Raw genomic sequence first — 22,066 nt, forward strand, 5'->3', positions numbered from 1 at the left:
GGCATTTTCCCCCAACCTCCCGCCTCACACTCAGGGGGGCCCTCAGACAGGGCTAATAAGGGCTTGTTTACTGAGAAAAGAAACACGCCAATGCCGCAAGTCATTGTATGGGAAGTGTTCTCATTTGCCGTTGCTTACCAAAGGGTCTACTGGCGTGTTACTGCAAGGGGTGATTTTTCTAAGACAGAGGTGGAAAAATATTTACACAGAGCCCTTGGTTTAGACTTTCATAAGGAACTTTACCCTTCCCCCTGTTAAATCCAATTTCAGTGATTTTGGCTCCTTCCATGTAACGTAACTGGCATGACATTTTACATGCATGAGCCCAGGAGATCCTTGAAGCATATTTTTCATGTAATTGTCATTTAATTCTCAGAATAAGATTAGGATGACAGAGTGTTTATTAAACCCATTTTACAAATATGGAAAGCCAGTCTTGGGATGTCTAAGTCACGTCTCCAAAAGTACGTGGGCAGTGAGAGGACAGAAGACATTTGAGTGCAGGATGTGACCCTACACCCATTTAACACTGGGAGTGAGTCCCTGAGGCCACAGTGACCTGGACAGGATACACAGATGTCCCATCTTCTTATCCATCAGTGATCTGCATCTTAGGCGACTTGGCGAACGTCACGGGAAGCAGAGAAATCTGAACCTGACCCCAGGGCTGTCATTCTCCCCATAGCCTGGACTCCACTTCTCTCCCTCCATCCCCAACGTGTGCTGTTGGAGGCAGATGACTCAGCCTCCCTCAGACAACTGGGCTCCATCAAGTCCTAAGGCCTGGGAACCCAGAATACTCTACACCTTGGTGAAGTTATAGCTTAACCAGGCAAGGCTCGGGGAATCCTGGAGAAGGGGGAAAAGAGGTTCAATGTATAACTAAGAGTACACGGATAGAAGGGACCCAGACCCTGAGACCAATGTCCAGCTCCCATACTGGGCATCCTGTGCACATGAAACTTAGTCAGCAATTCACCTGGGTTGGTGGACGCCTCTTTTTCTCTACCTGCTCAGTGCCTCAGTGACCAGTCAGCTCCCCTCACCACCCAGCCAGGCCTCCCACTTCAGTGGCCAACTTGTAGCCCCCGGGTGGAGGCTGGGCTCCTAGAAAACAGACTCAAGTTACCCAGGATGCTTTCAGCCATGGGGATAACATCCAGAGTCTGTTCCTGTTACTTGCCCGCCACCACCTCATGGCAACCACAGGATCTCAGAAGAGGCTGCTAATGTCACTCATGGCTGGGGGTGGAGGGAAGGCTTTGAGCCCCCAGCCTAGTGGGCAAAATCTAGTAGACTGTTCTAGAAGGCCTCCATTTTGTAATAGCAATGTCACCCAAACAGTTTCAGTCCCCAGACCTTGGATCCATCATTGACTTCCTTCTCCCTTCACATCATATGTGCCAGCACGTGGGTCTGCACCGTCTGGCTTCGCCAGCTAGCCAATCCTGTTTCACCATTTCTTCTGCTTTGCCCTGACTGGGTAATTGCAGTAGCCTCGTCCCTCTGGTCTCCCTGCTGAGCCCTTGCCTTTGTGCTCTTGCCTCATGACAGAGGCCACAGAGTCATTTCAACATGCAGCTCACACTGGTCCTTGCTCCAAAGGAGCCGGTCTCTGACTGAAAACTCAGGTCCTTACAAAGCCTCCCCTGGGTGCTGCTTCGATGCTGCTTCCCCCCATCCCACTGTATCCCAAACAGCTGTTCTCCTCAGGCCTCTGCAGGGCCGCCCCCTCTGCCTCCAGCCTTGAGTGCTTACTGAAATGCTGCCTTCCTGCAGAAGCCATCCCTTGTTCTGAGATGCTGAGACAGGTCACTCAGATCCTCAGACGGTGGACTTTTCTCCCTGGATGGCTGTTGCTCTCTGAAGATTGTCTTGGCTGAAAACAAAAAACAAAAACAAAAAAGCTGTCTGTCCATATCTCCCTCCAGAGTGGCCACAGCCAATGACTGACTTGTGTGTGCATCTAATAGCTGGCTCCTGGCCCTGATTCCAGACGATTGTGACAACTTATTCCCATACAGAGCTCCTCAGGGGTGGGTGAGGGGCAGGCAGAAGCCCAATGGCCAGCCCCCCTGTGAGATATGAAGAGCAGATAGCTACATCATGCTCAGCGAGTTCCTTACAAAGCCTCCCCTGGGTGCTGCTTCGATGCTGCTTCCCCCCATCCCACTGCTTGCCTTTCTGTGCATGTGTTAGTCACTTCTTCATTCCCTATCCCCCAAGCCAGGTCAATTCCAAAGCTATGCAAATAACACTAAAAATATAGTCTGATCCCCGGCCTCCAGATGACAGAAGAAAAACCTCCGGATCCACAAGGCATAATGAGCAGCCTACAGGAATTCCGTTGTGTCAACTTAGGTCTGGGACCAAGTTCCGCAAACCAGTCACACGGTCTCAGCAAGTCATGATCTCAGATGGTGCAGAGTTGACGGGAGGAACTCGCTGAGCATGATGTAGCTATCTGCTTTGCTCGTTCTACATCTTTTGGAGACCAGGCCATGGAATTCAAGGCATGCAAACAAAACCTGCCCCTGACTTTATAGAACTTATATTTTGATGTAAATATAAATATATATTGTGTAAATTATTACTCAGCATGTTAATGACTGGGATAGAGTAGTTCACTTCCAGGCAGGCCAAAATCACAGGCTAAGCATGCTCTCTGACACCTCAAACTGTCTCTCAGGTGCTGCATCAGGATTTATCTTTCCTGGTTACTCTTCATATCTCACAGGGGGGCTGGCCATTGGGCTTCTGCCTGCCCCTCACCCACAGTTTTGTCCATTATCAATTAACTGGGTCAGATAACTAGGCAACACTGTCCTTGGCCTGTTTCCCCCAGGGTGAATTCTTCTCTGGTGGCTACAAAATCACCATACCAATTGGTCCCTGGAGGTCTGTCCACCTCCCAGCTCTCTGCTCGTTATAAGCAGGGATGGCTGCACCAGTGCCAGAACCCCCGTGGTTTAGGCTCAGACTGTGAAAGGTCAACACACTAGCTCCTGCACTGTTCAAGTAGCAGTGAAGGAAGCAGTCCCCTCTACCACCCCATACCCCACCCCACCCCACCCCGGCCTCACAGAACATGCATCTTAGTGGCCAAGAGGACAAAGAATAATGGTTCAACAAATCATGCAAAAAGGGTGCCATGGGGGAAGAGTAGAGCCTTTCTATATAGGGGCCAGGAAATGGGCTCCCCTGGCAAGGTAACTGCTAACCCCACTTCCTAAGAAAGAGACAGTTAGCCATGCTCGTGTCTGGAAGAAAGAGCATGCCAAGCAGAGGGGATGGAGGGTGCCTAAGGCAGGAGTGTGGGGCAGTATTGGGGCACAGCAAGGAAACAAGGTGATTGGGGTAGAGGGCAGAGAAGGGAAGCAGAAAAGGAGGTGGCAAGGTCACATGGGCTTGTGGCTCCTCTCTCAATTGAGACAGCCTGCCTTGCATTTTAACTCTGGCTCTGGTCCCTAGAGGGTCTGTCCTCCTCCCAAGTCTCAGGGCATGTGAGCAGGGAGAGCTGTTTAGGCTCAGACTGTGAATGGGCAACAAACCAGCTCTGGCTGTGGTGACTTGAGAAAGAATGTGGGTGGGCAGGGGAGGAACAGGTGCATCAGAGAAGAGACTGGGTGGCTTGGACCAAGGTGTCTCATCCATAGAGGTGAGACACACCGAAGTTTGTTACACACACACACACACACACACACAAATACAGATAGATAGATAGATATAGATACATTGAAGACTAGCAAACAGGATTTGCTGACGGAGTATTGGTCTTTCTTTGTGTGTGTGCACACACGTGTGTAAGAGAGAGAAAGCCCAGTGATAAATCCAGACTTTCTGCCCAGAACAGTTACAAGAATGGGTTGACATGGACAGAGACAGGAAAGATTGTGGAGTGGATTCTTTGCTGGCGGGGGTGGGGGAAAGCAGCTTGGACACACTGTTTAAAAAGAGTAAAGCTCTTTTATGTTTATGTTTATGTTATATTTATGTTTATGCACCACACGTATGCCTGCTACCTGGATAAGCCAGAAGAGGGCATCTGATCCCCTAGGACTGGAGTTACAGGCGGTTATGAGTTGCCATGTGGGTGCTGGGAATTGAATCTGGATCCTCTGGAAGAGCAACCGGTGCTCTTAACCGCTGAACCATCTCTCTAGCCTGGGACGCACTAATTTTGTCATGAGCTATCCAAGCTGACTGTTCAAGCTGGAATTCAAGAGACTGGATTGGAGGGCTGTATTAGAGCCACACTCTGTAACGGCCCTCTCTACTTAGCTTCCTGTCCTGAGATTTTGGGTATCTTTAAAAACCCAGTTGTGTTACATAAACATGTTTTTTTTTTTGTTTTTATCTCAGGTGTGGGCTATGGCGCTGCTTCAGATTGCCCACAGAGGCAGACTATTTGCCTCGTGAATGCTCTGGCAGGGGCGTGATTCTTCCAGCTGATGATAGTTTAATTCTGGGGACTCTAGAGAGGGTATAGAAAGACCAGAGCCCCAAGAGAGGAGGCACAGCTGTTCCTCCTGCTGGCTTCTGCTTCTGCTGTTACTGGTTTGTCAAGTGCTTTTCTCTCAAGAGACAAGAAGAAAATGTTGGAGATATCCTGACTAGATGAAACTGGGCTTGCCTCAATGACCCTAATCAGCAGGAAGTAGTAAAAAGCTCTCAATGGCCCCTCTGCCCACTAAACTTCTGTCTCTCCTACCTAGTGTTGGGGAGCTGGAAGGGATTGGCGTGGAATAAGGGTTGGGAGGTAGAGAAATAAGAACCCAAATAAAGTATCCCCCCAAACAATCCTACAACTTCCTTTCAAGCCTGGAATAAAAGAGAGACTGGGTTGGAGAGCTGCAATAAGGTTGTCATCCATATAAAAATTGGTGGGAGTTTAGCCTAAACCTGTCTCCATACTTGGATGATAAAGTATAGCTCAAAAGTAGCCTCCATGCATAGGAACCAGTAAACGAAGCTTGATGTTTAAACACAGTGCAACCTAACCTATGAGTATACGCCTGTTACCAAGCACCTGTGACTCAGCCTGTCACAGCAGGTGAATTACAGCCAATTATAGGTTACTGACTGATCTACATGAGAAATGAGTTTGTTTCTGCGTTAATCTTTCGTTTCTTCTTCCTTCTTCTCCTTCCCCTTCCCTCTCCTTCTCCTTCTTTTGTTTTTTTTCAGACAGGGTTTCTCTGTGTAACAAAGTCCTGGCTGGCCTGGACTCCTGCTTTGTAGACCAGGCTGGCCTCAAACTCACAGAGTTTCTGCCTCTGGGATTAAACTTGTGTACCACCACACCCAGAAAAAAAAACAAAAAACTTTTTTTTTTTTCCTAGCTCTAAGTATAACCAGCATGCTGAGAGGATGGATTGCTGTGACTAGGTCTCTACCTTGTTTTGTTTGTTTCTTCCTAGACAGGGCTTCACTGTGTTGTGCTGGCTTCCTTGGAAGTTACTATATAGACCAGGCTGGCCTTGAACTGACAAAGATCTGCTTGCCTCTTCCTCCAGAACATTTTTTGAGGCAGGGCCTCTCACTGGCCTGGAGCTTGCCCTAGGATAGGCTGGCTGGCCAGCTGGGCCCAGAGAACCTCCTGTTTGTATCCCCCAGTACTGGGATTACAGTATATGGGACATTTTTATACTGAGCCACCTCTCATGTCAAATTTTCAAAAAATATTCAACATTCTAAGAGTTTATGGTGTGTGTGTGTGTGTGTGTGTGTGTGTGTGTGTGTGTGTGTAGAACAGATGAGAAATTCTGAAAGCTGGTTCTTCCACTTCAGGCTCCAGGGATTGAACTCAGGTTGTTAGGCTCCCACAGAGACCCACTGCACCAGCGACCCCCTCCACACTGCCCCGCAGCTTTCCTGTCAGTTTTTATACACTTCACTATAGGATTCTGCTGATGGTTACTGCTGGGAAGTCTCTTCTGTGGGAGGTGGCCGGGGCTGTGGAATCAGACCTGGATCCAATGCCTGACTTCATTTTCACCTGGCCCTGAGGACTTGGGGAAGCTAGTTCACCTTTCTAAGCCTCCGATCTTCCTCTGGGAGGAGGACCGAGTAATAAAGGACAGTGAAGGTTTTCCTAAGGTAAGAGCACTGCGCCAGGGTGGTGCTGGGCTTCCCAGCGGCAAGCCCATGGCTCTTTGCCCCCCTGGGATTAAACTCTGACCCACACACTGCCCTGGAGAGGATGGAGATTGTTAGGATTTGTGCAGCTGAGTTATACGGTGGGCTAAACAGTCACTCCATGCAACAGGTTCCACGTGGGAGGTTTTATTAGGGGAGGGGAAATTACACACAGTCCCCAGGTCAGGCAGGAAAGAGAGAGAGGAGGGGCGAGTCTTCTTATAAAGTGACCAACTGCATGCGCAGAATGAACAGGTGGTCCTGCGGCTGCTGAATTTCTGGAGGTGGCCACACAGATGCCTGATGACCCATTTGTCAGGTCCCTTGGGGGCTGGCCATAGAGATGCCTGCACCAATTCCAACAGAGATGGGGCCTGTGGACTGCCCGTTTAAGCAGTTGGCTCTTTCTGCTAAGACTCACTGGTCGGGAACGTGAGTTGAGAATGAACAATGGGGTCAGTCAGTGGGTCACTCTGGACCTCGGCAAGGATACTGAGTGACCTTAGATAAGAGACTTCGTGATGACCGTCCCCAGAAGATCCAGATGTTTGTGAATCCTGTCCTAGGTTCTGCGGACATCTTGTCAACAAAGCTACACTGTGGACCCAAGTCCCAGTTGGGAACCTCTGGGGTGACTAATTCAGAAACTAGTCTGGTGTGGAGGAGATGGCCCTAGCATTTTTCTTTTCTCAGTACACTCTGTGGAGTGTTCTGGTCCCCAAACTGTGGCTAGTTAGAGTTGTAGTTTCTCTGGCGCCATTGAAAGAAGGACATTTGGGGGGTTTTCTAGAATGACCATAACAAGAATCCTTTGGCTCTGGGCATTCAACTGACATGTCCCATCTCAGGGCCATCTGAGATACCAACCCCACTCATACTAAGTTTCAAACCTGGGACAAACAGCTGAGGTGCCTATTTAACATATGAAAGCAGACCTGGCCTCCAGGTTCTTCCAGAATCCCTCAGTCCTTACCTGTTACAGAGTATGGCTGGCATACCCCATCCTCTACCCTGAACTCTCCATTCCAGGGGCTGGGCTGCCCTTCCCCAGACGCTCTTCCCTATATAATCTAGGCATTTTGTACCTTTGACCTCCTGGCTGCTGCACTTGGTTTCAATCTGTACTCCCCCACCACACACACACACACACACACACACACACACACAGTGCTCAGGATCATGACCATTCTTGACTCTCCCAGATGTATCTGCATCTGGCTATGCTCTCCCTTTTATCTACAATAAACTTTCTCCACCACCATACCTAGAAGCAGTTATGTCCTTTCCTTTTTATTTATTCATTTTTATTTAACCTCATTCACAAAAGAAAGCAAAGCGGGCATCTCTACACAGACTTGGAAAGATTGAGATCGCCAGGTGTGGCAGTGGGCATGGGCTGAACCATGGGCAGCATATGCCTGAAGGTAAGGGTTAGGGGTGAGACCTGGACATTCTGTACGCGTGCTCTCCATTTACCTCCCTGCCTGCCTCCTACGTCATCATGGCCTTCACCGCTCCCCAGCCCCTCTCCCAAGCTCTGTCGGTGGATTAGGACTGGCGCTCACAGACAGGGTGGAGACCTTGCCCTGACACCCAACGAGGCTGTTACTCAGTTGTCATAATGACCTTCCCTGTCAGCCTCCTTTATCTGCAGAGACTTTTGTGCTTCTGGAAACAAGATGGCCAGGGCTCTGTGGCCGTTGGAGCAGGCGAGCCAGAAGCGCCACCTGCTGGTGGATGTGGCAATGGCTGACAGCAAGGGAGCTCGCTGAACACTGGGTTTCCTCCGTTGCCGTCCTGATAGCAGTATGGTGGGGTACCTGTTTTTATCTGTACACTTCCTAACTCCTAGCAAGTAGCCCCATGTTTCTCTGCAGTCATCCCCTTTATCCACAGGGGAAAGAACAGTTTTGCTGATTCTGGATTTTCGAACAACAGACCACCGTTACGTGACTAATTATGTCTCTGTGTCCCAAAAAGGAAAGCCTGGTTTGAAATCCCTTTTTGGTACCACTACATGCATCCTCTGCTGGCAGCTCTTGAGAAGGAAAACAGCTGGGGCTGGCTTACAGTGGTGGCATGCTTCCAAAGAATGCATTTGTGATGAATAAATGTGTAGGTCTCCTCGGTCTGTTCATCCCCTTCCGGTCTCATCACCCTGGGATGCCCAGACCAAGGAACACTCTTCCCGGAAATTCAAGGCAGAGTGGAGATGTGAGCAGAGGTGAAATGGATACTTTGAGACCACATCCCTGAAGGGCGGTAGTGCTCACTGCCTGGAGAGGGGTGACAGGATGTGGTGCAGGGTTGCAAGTTGGAGCAGAGGCCTAGACCCCAGGAGGGTAGCTACACAGTAGCAAGAGAAGAAGAGCAAATAGCAGAGGGCACTGGGTCCTCCTCCAGCTAGCAGGGCTTCTAGGTCAGCTTGTTTCCATTACAGCAAGAATGCTTTATAGAAGCCACTTTTGCCTGGGGTCTTTGCTACAGGAGCTGGGAGATGAAAAGGCTGAAAGGCAGACTTGCTGGGTTCAATCCTACATGCTGCATTTTCGGGGGGTGGGGAGGAGGAAGCGTAGGGAATCACCATAAGCCAGATGTGTTCCTTTAAATCAGGTTCTCCCACCAGTCAAGGGGAGTGGCAAAGGTATTGGCCACCCTCTGGTGAGAATGCAAAGAAGGAGTGTTCACAGAGCACATGGAACACCTGTGATGCTCACTGTGCTAGCACATGACTGCAGCAGCAGGCCTGGAGCTTGAGCACACAGGCCCTCACTAGAATGGTTCACTGTGCCTATGTCCTCAGCACCCAGAGCTGCGCTAGGGACCCCCACAGAGCAGAGCTTGGCAGAGTGCGCACCCTCCAACCAGGGTGGTGAGACATCACCCTGAATAAGGGGATGTTCAGACCAGGTTCACTTGGAAATAAATGTGACTCCTAGGGGACCACACTGCTATACACAAGAAAGGAAGAGTCTTTTCTATTAGCGGCCTCCTGTATTAAACTGTGAGTAATACTCTTCTGTCGGTTGGCTTGAGGAGGCTGCATCCATTTCTTTTTTCCTAATAACAAAAGAAAAGAAATGAGCAAACATGGGGCACAGCATTTTGTCCTGACACTGCAGAATCTGTCCCAACACTGACGAGCTCAAAACAGGAGTTTCTCGGGCCTAGAGAGAGACCACAGTGGCCAAGAGCAATCATTGCTCTTGCAGAGAACACAGGTTCAGTGTCCAGCACCCGTATGGAAGGACACAAACTGTAACTCCAGTTCTAGGGGAAATCTGATGCCCTCTTCTAGCCATTGTGGGCACTGCATGCAAGTAGACACAGGATTTATGCAGGCAAAACACCCACACACATTATTTTTAAAATGCACACGCATACACATGTATTTTTTTTAAAGAGTCGTCTCCCCTCCTCCTTAGTGATGAGACTGAAGTTGGAGGAGGGACTGGTATCAGTGACTAATGGGGACATCCCACATAAATATGACTGTATCTTGTCAGGTCATACCTGAGTGCTCCATTTAAGTCCCAGTGGAAGCCAGGACAGCCGTCAGACCTCCTGGTGACCAAGCTCCAACCGGAGCAGACCCCAGGGTTCCCTTCAGGACTCAAGTTCAGGATAGAGTAGCTGAGTGAGCAAATGCCTGCCAAATGCTCAGCTGCTAATTTATCTGGCATGACTACATCCCAGAGCCACTCTTGGGGTTCCTGTAAGCACCCAGGTAACTCTAGCATGTGAAAGAGCCTGGGAGCCCTCCTACCTTCTGGCTGAAGAGGCCACAAAGTGGACTATTACTTAACTCCAAGGCTCAGCCACGAAGCCTCCTTCAGGATTTCCCACGTGACTCGGGGTTCCTTAGGCACCTGAGGAGCACGTCGTGACCTGTGGGGCTGCCCACTCCTCTGCACCTATCCGAGGTTCCTGGCACTCACTGTAAATACTGCTCCCTAGCCAGGCTGAAGTTGCTGCAGTCCAGCGCCCTGCGCATCTCCCGCTGAAAGCGCTGCTGCTGCCTCTCTTGCAGCAGGCTGACGCGAGCCTTCTGGATCCTGCGTCGGTCCCAGTCCATGACGCGCTGACGCTCTTCCTCCTGAAGTCTCTAGAGGCAGGAAAGGGGGTTTAGCACCTTCTCCTGGGGTCCAGGAGCCTTGGGGGTTCATCTGGGAGGCCTAGATGGGAAAGCTGAAGCTTGGGGAAGGGGAAGGAAAGTGACCTCGGTGCCCTACCTTTGTCCTACGTGGCCTGGCTGCTTTCTGCCCTCAAATGGCAGTGATGCCATCTTATCCCTGAAGGAACAGTGGGGGCTTGGCTCCCACACTGCTCCTGGCCAGGCTGATCCCCATCCTCAGGAGGGTTCCCAGCTGGCTTTGCAAGCCAGATAGTGCCCCAGCAAGCTGTCTAACACGAACACTCTGACACTGGACCTTACCCAGTGACAACAGTGTCACCATGCGGGTGTGGAGGATAGCCTAGTTCTGGATGAGCTGCCTTTCAGCCCTGGGCATGCATTCCAGATTCTTCTTTGCATGGAGCCCTCCAGGGGACATTGGATTAGTGTGGAGAAGCAGCTCCCAAGAGGGCTCAGCTCGGTGTCTCCCCTTCTCCCCTCCCCCACAGATGACCTCCCAGGAGAAGCAACTGGATGGTCCGGGCTGAAGGAAAGATAAGCATCCACACCAGAGGGGCAGGCTGGTGTCCAGCATAGCCTCATGTCTGGACCAGAAGTCAGCTATGCTGGCGTAGCCACCTGGCACCTGCGAAGAGTGGCCTTGCTTCTGGGACTCCCAGACGCCTCTCTGTGAACGGACTGTTCAAAGGCACCCTGGCCAGCAACTCACTTGCTTCAACATGAGCTCCATTTCCCAGACCACCCGTGGCACAGAGAGCATGGGGAAGGCAGAGCAGCAAGAGGCACGGAACAAGGGCCTGAGCAAGAATTTTAATGTGGTCTTTCTCCGTTTGTGTGTTCCTGCCTTTCAGATCTTCTAGATTAAAAACTGGAACCAAATGCTGGGTTCGGGGCAGGTGGTCAACCTTCGTCCCACAGCCTTACCGAACAGATGTATGACAGACAGGCAAAGCCTCCAGGGCAGCCCTCTGGGATGTCAGCAGGCTCCTGCTTTATCAATGATGACCATGCCCGAGCCCCACACCACAGGGCTCCTCTCCTCTGTCTGCACTCACCCATGATGGCACCCAGGGTTGCTACCTTATTACTTCCTAGACTTTGTTCTGAGTCCTGGTCACACACCCTGCTCCCTCCTCAGCTTTTCTTCCCCAACCCTTTACCTAGAAATTGGAGACAGAAAGTGATATGACTTCCTCAGTAGCCATTATTCTCTCATCCTTAATAGACAAGGATTAGTGATATATTTCCCAATGTCCTTTATAATCGGATTAATCTTCTAAATGTCCAATGAAACATGACTGGAAATATCTTGTGAAAATCCTATAAAATGTTATCCTCACTTTCCCCCCACAGTTTGGCTGCAATGGCTGTATGCGGATGGCTAACATTGTGACAGCCATTATACACAAGGGTAGGACCAGGTGCCAAGGATGGCAGAACACAGTGGCCGCAGTGCTTGCAGTCAGGCCAGAGACTGTTCTAGGGAATCAGTGCATACAGACAGGCTCTACCTTATTTAAAATGTTGTAGTTGGTGCTCTTGGGGTTCCTTTTCTTTTGCCACATCAGGCCAACCAAACCCCACAGGTATCTAATAGACATTATGTAGTTAATATACCCAAGGATATACTGGTGAGCCTCCCCACCCTACCAGCCTGCCCCACACACCAGCTTCCTATCTCTGTAGATATCGGTTCCATCCTCCAAAAGGCCTGTAGTCACCGTCCAATCCCCTCTCACACGTGCTACACGCGATATGTGGCCAGATCGTCTGCCTCTAGTGCCTGGTTCACAGTTTCACAGTGAAAACTGCCTGCAGCAGAGGCACTGACACGGGAGCTGGGTGTGTGGGCAGCCCAGGGGCACAGAGGTAGCTAGCTCTGTGGCATGGGAGGGACTCACCAGCTTCTCCTGGATCTGTTGCTTCTGTACGTAGCGGATCTCCTCCAGCTGCTCCCGGCTCATGCCCTTCCAGTGGGAAGGGACCACATGCGATCCGGAGCGAGCCTGCTGTTGGTTCTCCAACAGCAGTTCCGAATGGAGCAGGTTGTTGATCTCAGCTAGGTTGTCTTCTTGCTCTTTTTGTTTCTCTTTCTTCTTCCTTTCTGCCATCTCTATAGCCTGTGCAGAGGGTGACGGCAAGGCCAAGCCCTCCCATCCTTGCCCTGACTGCAGGCGGGGGACCCCTGGCTATCGGAGCGCTGTTGGGCAGTGGCTGGGCTTTGGATCATTCCCTACAAGTGTGTGTATAACCAGCTTGTCAAAGCAAAGAGTTGTCTCCACTGGTCTGTCTCCAGTACCGGGAAGTGTACTGTGTGCGCCCCGTGCTCCCTAAAACTTTTGGACATCTGCAGGCCACCACAGCAGAAACTTCCACAGGAGGAAGCACATTGCTGCCTCGGCAGTCCTGACAGTTTCAGCACAGCCCCCATGACAAACGAATTCTTGCCAGTTCACTGCCCGAAGGCTGGAGGTGGGGGGCTGTGTGATCTGTATAGTAAGTCCCGCCCTCTCTGGGCTGCAGATACTTAAGTCACAAGGGAATGGCACTATTTGGGAATTAGGATTGGGAGATGTGGCCTTGTTAAAGGAAATGTGTTGCTGGGCTGGGCTTTAAGGTTTCAAAGGTCCACACCAGACCCAGGGCCTCTGTCCTTGCTCCTGTGGCTCAGGATGAAAAGCTCTCAGATAATGCTCCAGCACCACGAATGCCACCATGTTCCCACCACGCTGATAACAGGATGTGATCCTCCAAAACTGTGAGCAGGCCCCCAAATAAATGCTTTCCTTCATGCTCTTCACAGCAACCGAACACTGACTAAGACAAAGACCCGCCTTAAATCTAGGTCACACCTTCTGTGGCAGCCTGTATACTGCTCTTTGCCTGCTTGCCCTCACTCGCAATGGAAATTTCATTCCTCTGCTGGTATTAGAGCTTGCTTCTTTGAGACTCTAAGGTATACTGGTAACCACCTGAGAAATCCAGGCCTTCTGCACTGAATGAACCAACTATTGGGTTCTTGGACTTCCTGTCAGCCACTGTTGGAATTGCCTGACCCACAGCCTGTAAGCCTATGGTAAATCCTGTTTTTATATAGAGATTCATTCCATCAGTTCTGTTTCTCTAGAAAACCATGACTAATACAGATGGATTCCAAGACATTTCCCAGCACTGGCTGTTCTTAGAAAAGAATGGGCAAAAGAATTGCAAGGGAGGGGCTTATGAGAGACCAGCTGCCTTGTCACCCAACATGGACTTGAAAACTGCTCATCCTTTCTGAGCCTCTCTTTATCAATGAAATGGTGTTAGTCAGCCTCTCTGGCAGGGCTGTCAAACAGGAAATTAGTGCCAGGGTTAACAATATCGGCTGCCCCGGGCCAGACAGACAGCCTAGTATTTAAGAGCAGAGGACCTGAGTTCTGTTCTCAGCACCAACACCAGGCAGCTTCCAGATTTCCTATAGCTCCAGCTCTGGAGGTTCCAGCACCTTGGCCTCTAAGGTACCCGCGTTCACATAGCACCCATTCATGTGCATGCACACACACACACACACACACACACACACACACACACAAGTAACAAAAAAAATCTTAAAATAGAGGCTATGGGGGCTGGAGAGATGGATCAGTGGTTAAGAGCACTGGCTGTCCTTCCAAAGGTCCTGAGTTCAATTCCCAGCAACCACATGGTGGCTCACAACCATCTACAGTGAGATCTGGTGCCCTCTGCTGGTGCACAGGCACACATGCAGGCAGGATGCTGTATAAATAATAAGTAAATACATCTTAAAAAAAAAATAGTGACTACCATTCAGAATCCTGATGGGCTAAACTGTCCTGACACCACACTGGTCCTCAGATTTAATAGAGAGCAAGTGCAATGGCCATTACTGCCGACACTGTGACATTGTGACTGACCATGGGCTTATCTGCCATACTGAGCAAGGGTGGTTGTGCAGCTTCTTGGAGGACACAGATAGGACCAACCGTAACCATTCCTTTCTGTGCTGCTGGAACCCTCCCTGTCAGCTGCTCTGGTCCAGATGGACATACAGCAGGAGGGGGACACTGGGATGGACATACAGCAGGAGGGGGACACTGGTTTTGTGTGGGGCGCCACTGAGGTCTGCATGCTGATGGGTAAGTTGGGTGTTGCCTTTACCCACATTCTGCAGACGATAAAACAGGCCTTGATGGGCTTGCCTTAAAGCTGCAGAGAAGGGCTTTGCCCTGAACCTTGCAGGAAGGCTCTGAAGTCTGCATGCCAAACCCTGATGTCACACCACCTTCTGATGACACAAGCAGTCCCCAACTGTGTCTGCCATGCCCACACCAAATGGCCTGCCTGGAATGTTCTTTTCTTTCTAAGGGGGGCCTCTTTGTGTATATAGTCTAGCAGGGCCACAAACTCCTCCTACCATATCCGGGGAGTGCTGAAATTACAGGTGTGGACCATCATGCCCAGTGCGGAGTTTTACTTTTCACGTTCCTGGCTAAATGGCAAAGCCTGGGTCCAGTCAGCAACAGGAGCTAACAATAAAGGCTGACGTGCAGCTTCCTCAGCAAAGGCACTGTGACAATGCTGCCTTCAGTAGCCACACAGGGAGCTGTGGGGTCTGGAGGCAACACTGCAGATGCGCACTAAAATAGTATGGAATGAGTCACTCCAAGCATAGTGGCGCATGCCTTTAATCCTGGCACTCGGGAGGCGGAGGCGGGCAGGTCTTTGTGAGTTTTAAGCTGGCTTGGTCTACAGAGTGAGTTCCAGGACAGCCAGAGCTACATACTGAGACCCTGTCTGGAAACACACACACACACACACACACACTTACAAATCCATGAAAGAGACTGGTTCCATAAGAGCCCCATACGTGCTGATAGGAGTAGCTCAGTCCACATCTGCTGAATTATACATGACCCTGAGTGACTGTATAGATGACCTGCCAAGAGCCATTTAACTGTCAAGAGCTCCATTCTGCCATCAATGCACTGGGAGGCCGAGAGCGAATACCCCCGTGTGGGCACCCTCTGTGAAACAAGAAGGCTAGGTTATCTGTAAGAACACTTGCAGCTTTGCCGGCTGTGAATCTGTCCTCTGCATCCCTCGCCAGCACTAGCTGTTTGCCTCCTTTTCCTCTTGCCACTGCTGAGACCAGGCTTCTCTGCCTCCCTGAGCTTTATTGCATGGGCCCATCACAGAACAGTTACTGCACTGCATCTCACAGATTCTCCTCACAGTGTGCTACTACCATACCATAATCACAGCGTGTGCTCTTAAAATCCATGTGAGCATTTGAGTTCAGAGGTGGATTTAAGAGTAATTGTGAAGCAGGGCATGGTGCCACACACCTTTAATCCTGGCACTCAGGAGGCAGAGGCAGGTGGATCTCTTTGAGGGGGCCAGTCTTGTCTACATAGTGAGCTCCAGGTTAGCCAGTGCTACATAGTGAGGCCCTGTCTTGATTTAAAGTCAACCATTTCTTCCTGAGTCCATAGGTCTAGAGACAGGGAGACCTGGGAAGTCACCAGGAAAACAGTTGCATGGGTAAACAAACCTAAGGAGGAGGCAGTTTCCAAAGGAGTCAGGAAACTCGGAGCAGCCTCAGGTGGGGCTGGAGGACAGGAAGCTTATGGGAAAGCCAGGCAGCTGAGAAGAGGAGGGTGCCACCAGTCTACACTGACTGGCTCGCTACTGAGCTTATGGCCCAATAAGAACTGAGACCAGCCCAGGCTGGTGGTGGTCATCTGGGCAGATGTTCCCATCCTCATTCTGGAGATTTTAAACAGTATCACACATACCTCTAGCCCCCCTGCAGCCTGCATGGTGAAGCTTTACTCTGAGTTCACCGACAGGACAAATCAGATGTCATCCATCTCTATCATGGGGTGGGCCCTGTCAAGGGCTCTGTCAGAGCTGGTGGTGTAGGCGGTCTGCTCTTGGGACCCCTCAAAACTCAGGGAGCCCCCAGGAAGCTGCCACAGGCATGTAGTTCCCTTCGGACTGAGCTTAGGGTGTGTATACCTGCTGCTTGTTGAACTCTTTCGTGGCTGCACAGACTTTCTTCTTGGTGGCACATTCCAAGTTCTGCAACTCTTGGGCTGCTTCATCAAATTTTAGTCTTGTCTGATTGTGGAGGTCTTCTGCCAGGAGACAAGATGCCATCCGCCTGAGTGTGCCCATCAGAAGGGCCACTCAGCAGTGTGGGGATTCACGGGAGAAGGGTGAACGCAGGAGGAGACTGCTTGTCTCCCAGGTTCTGGAAGAGCAGCTCACAGATGTTTGCGAGCGAGGGGTACTAGTGATCTCTATGGACTGATGATGTCTGCAGCAGTCCTAAGGTAGATTAGTTAGGCCTTGTTAATGCTGGTCTCTCAAGACATGGCTTCAGCCTTACAAAGGCAAAAGATGGTAGGAGCCCAGGAAAAAGGGCTGTAGAAACCAGACAAGACCCAGAGCAAAGAATGCCAGGTCACAGATAGTTGTGGAGTGGCAGCAGAACTTTGCCAGGCCACTGAGAGGGACAAGGATGGAAGAAATTCAAGGGTACCAGGAATGAAGTTAGAAACGTTTGGTGCCAGAACAGGCTTCCAGACATGACCCAGCACTGTTAACAGCAGCTACTGCCTAGCCTCTGTGCTGATGAGCAGTGGCCATATGAGAGCCACTGCGCAGCAGCTTTTGCTTTCTGCACTTGTGCTTTGAGGGGCTCCTCCTTATATCCAATAACAAAGAGCACAGACTCTCCATGGTGCTGGGGATGCAAGCCCTCACACATACTAGGCAAGTGCTCTGCACCCCAATGCACTGCACCCCAGTCCCAAAGGACCAGTCTCTTTAGCCTTGACTTTCTGGCCTTTGTGCACCTTCATCCTCAGCTCACTCTTCATCTGTTCATCTGTCATGTACCAGATAGTGATCAAGAGCCTGGACTTGGGGGCTGGAGAGATGGATCACGCACTGTTCTTCCTGAGTTCAATTCCCAGCAACCACATGGTGGTTCACAACCACCTATAATATGATCTAATGACCCCTTCTGCCAAGGAGATGTACCTACATATAGAACACTCATATACATAAAATCAATCAATCAATCTTTAAAAAACAAAGACAAAAAAAAGAGCCTAGATTGGTTCCCACATTGCTCAGGAATGCACACATAACATACAGGCGAGAAACAGAGGTTTCCCTGCCTTTAAAGGACACCTCCCAAATCAATACACAGAGTGTGCTAGTCCATTGAAGAAAGGAAGGCTGAGAGAGGAAATGCTGGGAATGTCTGGCTTGGGAAGCTGGAGAGCGGGGATCAGGAAACAGCTTCTGTAGGACAGATTGTTTATTCAGATCTGAAGGAGTAAATCAAATGGTTGGGGCAGGTGCAAGAGACACCTGAGGTGGAAGAGACACAATGGAATCCAAAAGTAAAAGATGTGAATGGGCTGATGTTGTCTGGGTGGGCTGTGGGATGGTTTTAATCTTATTCTACATCCCATGAAGACATTCGATAGTTTTGAGCCTGAATGAGGGCATGGGTGTGGCGTGGCTCAACTTGACATTATCTGAAATGTACCATTGAGCTTGTCGTGTTTGGAATGTACTAGAGAGGAAAGTAAACAGTTACTAGGCCATTAGCAGAGGTCCATTGAGGTGAGAGAATGTGATGGCTTGCCTCACACTGTGGCAAAAGGGATGGCGCAAAGTCAGCAGTTCAAAGTATATGCAGGAGGTAGAAAGGGCACAACTGATGATGGCTGAAGATGAGGTCAGGATTGACGGACAAGGAGGCAGCTGAAGAGTTTGCAGATCTAACAAAGCAACCCAGGGAAGGAATTGGCCTGGAAGCCAAACAGGTGCATATGTCAAGGAGATTGAGGCTGAGAACCGACTTCCGATAAGGAAGCATGACAGTCCTGGGCCAGGCTGGCCACAGTAGCTCTAGTGGCGTGGGTGGACAGAGGAGGCAGCTAGGAGGAAAGACCATTAGGAAAAAAGGTGGCTTGGAGGAGCCCAAGCTGAGCACAAAGATTATGAATTAACACAGACAGAAGCAGCTGAGGAGGACTGGGTGATTGCTCCCACCTAGCTTTGCTTTGTTCTTCCTGGCAGCATTTCCCTAGTAATCTGAGGACCAGATACTGCTATGAGTGCCTGCCAAGGAGGGGCTGGCAGCCTCTGCGGAAGCAGAACATACTGTTGGTTTTTGGTTTTTTTGTTTGTTTGTTTGTTTTAATTCCCCCCAGAGGTGCTCTTTCATGTCTGAATCCACAGGTTCCCTGGGTGAATCCTGAGAGTTCTGGTGGGGAGCTTTCAGCACTGGGCCTATGACTGGTCTCCCAAAGTACACAATGGAACCTCCATTTCCACACCCAGGAGACTTGGAAGATATTATCTACTTTTATTTGTCTTCCAAGCAGGCTGTGCCTCAGCTCCTGTCTCCCGGTTCCCGCCCTACTTGAGTCCTGCCTTAGCTTCCCTCAGTGATGGGCTGTGATCTGAGAGTTTAAATACACCTTTCCTCTTCAAGATGCTTTCTGTTACGGTATTTTATCACAGCAATGGAAAGCAAGCTAGGATAGTAAGCATACTCAGAAAGTATCCCCTGTACTGTAGAGGTACACTTGGAGATGTTGGCTCCCAGGGCTGAGGTTTTGACTTTTGTAATGTTAGTAATGCTTTCAAGAGCATCCACTAAAACCGAGCTAGGGGGTTGACTTGTCGGAAGATCAACTCATTTTCTCTTTCATTACCTGCAAGTTTGCGGTTGGCCCGGGCTTTCTCCCATGCTCTTTGCTGCTGCCGGTACCATTCTCTGTTCTGCTCCATTTGGAATCTCTTCCTCTGTTGGACGTTTAAATCCTCTCCCATGAACTTCTGCATTCCTGATACGTTATTCTGCTTGCCACTGTCTGACATTCGGGATCTAAGGGACCCGAGGTCATACAGATCAAATTCACGGCGAGTTTCTGACTTCTGAGAGTTCTTCTGGAACTCATTGAGAGCTTTACAGAGTTGCCTCCTGTTTCTCTGTTCCCGGTCCCGGAGTAGGCACATGATTTTGTCATTGTACCTCATTTCAGCAGCTAGGAAAGACACGGCTCACATTTAAGCTAAGATGGATAAAAATAAATCTACTTTAAAAATAACTTTCATGACTTTAAGACAATGTTCCAAAATTGTAACATAACCCATTAAAGGAACAATATCCACACATATAAAAAGCACCTAGCACCTACAACCCAATCTTACATACACAGAAACCAGCTGAGAAATGAGTACAGGCTACGACAGGCAAAGCACTATAAAGAAACTCAAGTCGGCATCATACTTAAGAAGGATTATTAACTTTTCATGGGACACATTCAATGGACTTCAGGCAGAATGCTTAAAAGTGTTGCCAATGACATATTTCAGTAATGATTCGAGGAAGGAGATCAAGTTTATTCCATTCACTGCTTGTTGAGCGTAACTTTGCACGTTTCTAACAAAGCAAACTGACCCATCAATTCCACTCCAGTGTCCCTCTCACATGTGCACAAGGGACATGGACATTCGCTGCAGCAGTATTTGCCAAGAACCTTCAAAAGTCTGGGTGTACCTTCAATCCCAGAACTTGGGAGGCAGAGGCTAGCCTGGTCTACGTGGCCTCTGTGCACACACATATGTGCGTTCACCACACACACACACACACACACACACACACACACATACACGCACCACACAGAAACAAAGACATACAAAAGCAAGTTTATATTATTATGGATACATAGAGAGCACAAGTATAAACACACTGGGAATACTCACTTCTGTAGAAGAAGAAAGGGAGAGATTATAGTGTGGGGGGGTCATTTGTGTTACATATAACACAGTTCTTGGGAAGAAGCTCCTAAGGGAAGATGCCAGAGGCTAACATGGCAAAACGTTGACACCGAGCCTGATGGTGTCTATATGTGTGACTTACATTCATTTTGTAAGTTTGAATTACTATGCCAATAAAAACAAACAAGGTTAGAAAGTCTGGAAAACGTATAATAGTGTGAAGAAAAGCAATTTCGTTCATAGTTCAGCTACTCCCACATAACCACTGACAACCCATTTTGTCTTTTTCTAATCATGTTTTAAGGCACATTTGTCTCTACAATTGTATGGCCTGCTTTTTTATATTAAAAAAAAATCCTATGGTAATTTTAAAAGCCTAATGTTCAGCAAATTGGTGACACTGCTGGCCAGGAAAGGAAAACTAGATTCTGTTTAACATTTTGATTGCCGACCTAGAACACCATTTGAACCACATGAATCACCAAGTTAGCTTGGAACTCAAATCTTTTCTGAAAACTATGTTTTCTTGAGAGGAAGAATACACTCATTAAGTTAAACTGAGCATAAGAAATTGTGAAATTTTTAAGAAAAAGACCATAAAAACAGTAACTGTGCGTGTGCGTGCACTCATTCATGTACACACACACACACACACACACACACACACACACACTTGACATCAACAGCTGTCCTCCATAGGTCATCACTGAGTGTTGAAGCAGAGAATATATACAAGTATAGTTTAGGCTTTTTCTTTTTGGAGAAAGAATTTTTAAGGAAAACAACAAAAAATACCAATTTATTTTAGATATATTTTCTAAGATGTACATTAAGATACAATAACTGCATTCTTTTTTGAGAGGAAGAATATGCTCATTAAGTTAACTGAACACAAGAAACTAAAATTTTAAAAGGAAAAAGACCATAAAAATGATAACTGCGTACCTGTGAGAATGCATGCATCTCTGTGTGTATGTGTGTTTGTGTGTGTGTGTGTGTTTGTGTATACTCATTCATGAACGTCCAGGGGACTGAATCCAGGGCCCAGAGAACACAAATCGAAAGCTCTGGGTTTCTCAGATGTGCAGAAATGAAGACATGAAGCCCTAAGAGGGGCGCTTAGAAATGCTCACCAAAGGTTTCATGCCTAGCTTTTTCAGTTTCTTTTCTTATCATCTGGTCATGAACTTGAATATCCCAGGCATGTGCGTCTCCCTAGGAATGGACAAGGGAAGAGAGGTTAGAGCCACCCAGCATTATTCAGTAAGTCACGATCCCCCTCATCTGCCGAGCATCAATCACACACACACACACACACACACACACACACACACACACACACACAACATACACACACAAACCACTTTTTAAGTACCACTCCTCTGGGAAGCCCTCTCGGATCTCTCCTCCCTTCCCCACCCCAACCCCAGGCTCGAGTATGTACTAGTGCGGATCCCACTGCTTTTTCTATGGTCGTTTGAAGGCCCGCCTCTTTCACTCCGTGGGGAACTCTGCCAGGGCTCCCACACTCAGGCTAGCCAGGGCATTTGTCACCTGGAGGAATGGAAAAGTGAGCTCAACAGGAGGAAAGCGAATGTGGTTGGTGCTTCGATAGAAAGGCTCCTCCCGAGCCTTGGCTCTCCTCCTTCCCTAGTGCCTCACCCCAATGATCCTGTTCCTGGCGTCGAAGATCCGTCCCTGCCTGCTCAGCTCCGTGTACCGCCTCTTGGTTAGGTTGGCTTCTTGATTCAGGTCTTTATCCGTTACTACCTCCATGGTGCTGGGGTTCAACATCTTTCACAACAAACGCGGTAAGAAAAGGCCACAGATATAATCAAGCTACAGCCCCGAAAAGCAGCGCCCCCGAAAGTTTGAGAGAAAGACCGACTGTCGCGCCGCCGGCGGCAGCGGCTACCCGCAGCTCACTTTCTGCAAGAGAGCAAGAATTCAGAGACCAGGAGCCCCCAACTCCGGAAAACG

At 49.2% G+C, this 22,066-nt stretch overlaps 1 protein-coding gene across 1 annotated transcript; it reads right to left on the bottom strand.

The window, feature by feature from the left end:
• Window positions 1–7,467: 7,467 nt before the first annotated feature.
• Ribc2 (RIB43A domain with coiled-coils 2) lies at window positions 7,468–22,059 on the bottom strand. Its single transcript, XM_021630844.2, has 7 exons — window positions 21,749–22,059; window positions 21,220–21,301; window positions 19,018–19,350; window positions 16,295–16,413; window positions 12,175–12,393; window positions 10,077–10,243; window positions 7,468–9,198 (listed from the first exon to the last, which is right to left on the bottom strand). The coding sequence occupies exons 1-7, from the start codon at window positions 21,878–21,880 to the stop codon at window positions 9,120–9,122; spliced, it is 1,131 nt and encodes a 376-aa protein (XP_021486519.2). The 5' UTR covers window positions 21,881–22,059; the 3' UTR covers window positions 7,468–9,119.
• Window positions 22,060–22,066: the final 7 nt, after the last annotated feature.

The sequence above is a fragment of the Meriones unguiculatus genome, chromosome 8, assembly GCF_030254825.1.
Source record: "Meriones unguiculatus strain TT.TT164.6M chromosome 8, Bangor_MerUng_6.1, whole genome shotgun sequence".
Classification (NCBI taxonomy): domain Eukaryota; kingdom Metazoa; phylum Chordata; class Mammalia; order Rodentia; family Muridae; genus Meriones; species Meriones unguiculatus.

Excerpts from the sequence above, each read along its gene's own strand:
- Ribc2 (XM_021630844.2), bottom strand. The coding sequence starts at position 21,880 with ATGTTGAACCCCAGCACCATGGAGGTAGTAACGGATAAAGACCTGAAT. Across the intron at positions 21,302-21,748 it reads CCAGGAACAGGATCATTGGG|GGAGACGCACATGCCTGGGA; the intron begins GTGAGGCACTAG and ends GTCCATTCCTAG. Across the intron at positions 19,351-21,219 it reads AGCTAGGCATGAAACCTTTG|CTGCTGAAATGAGGTACAAT; the intron begins GTGAGCATTTCT and ends TGTCTTTCCTAG.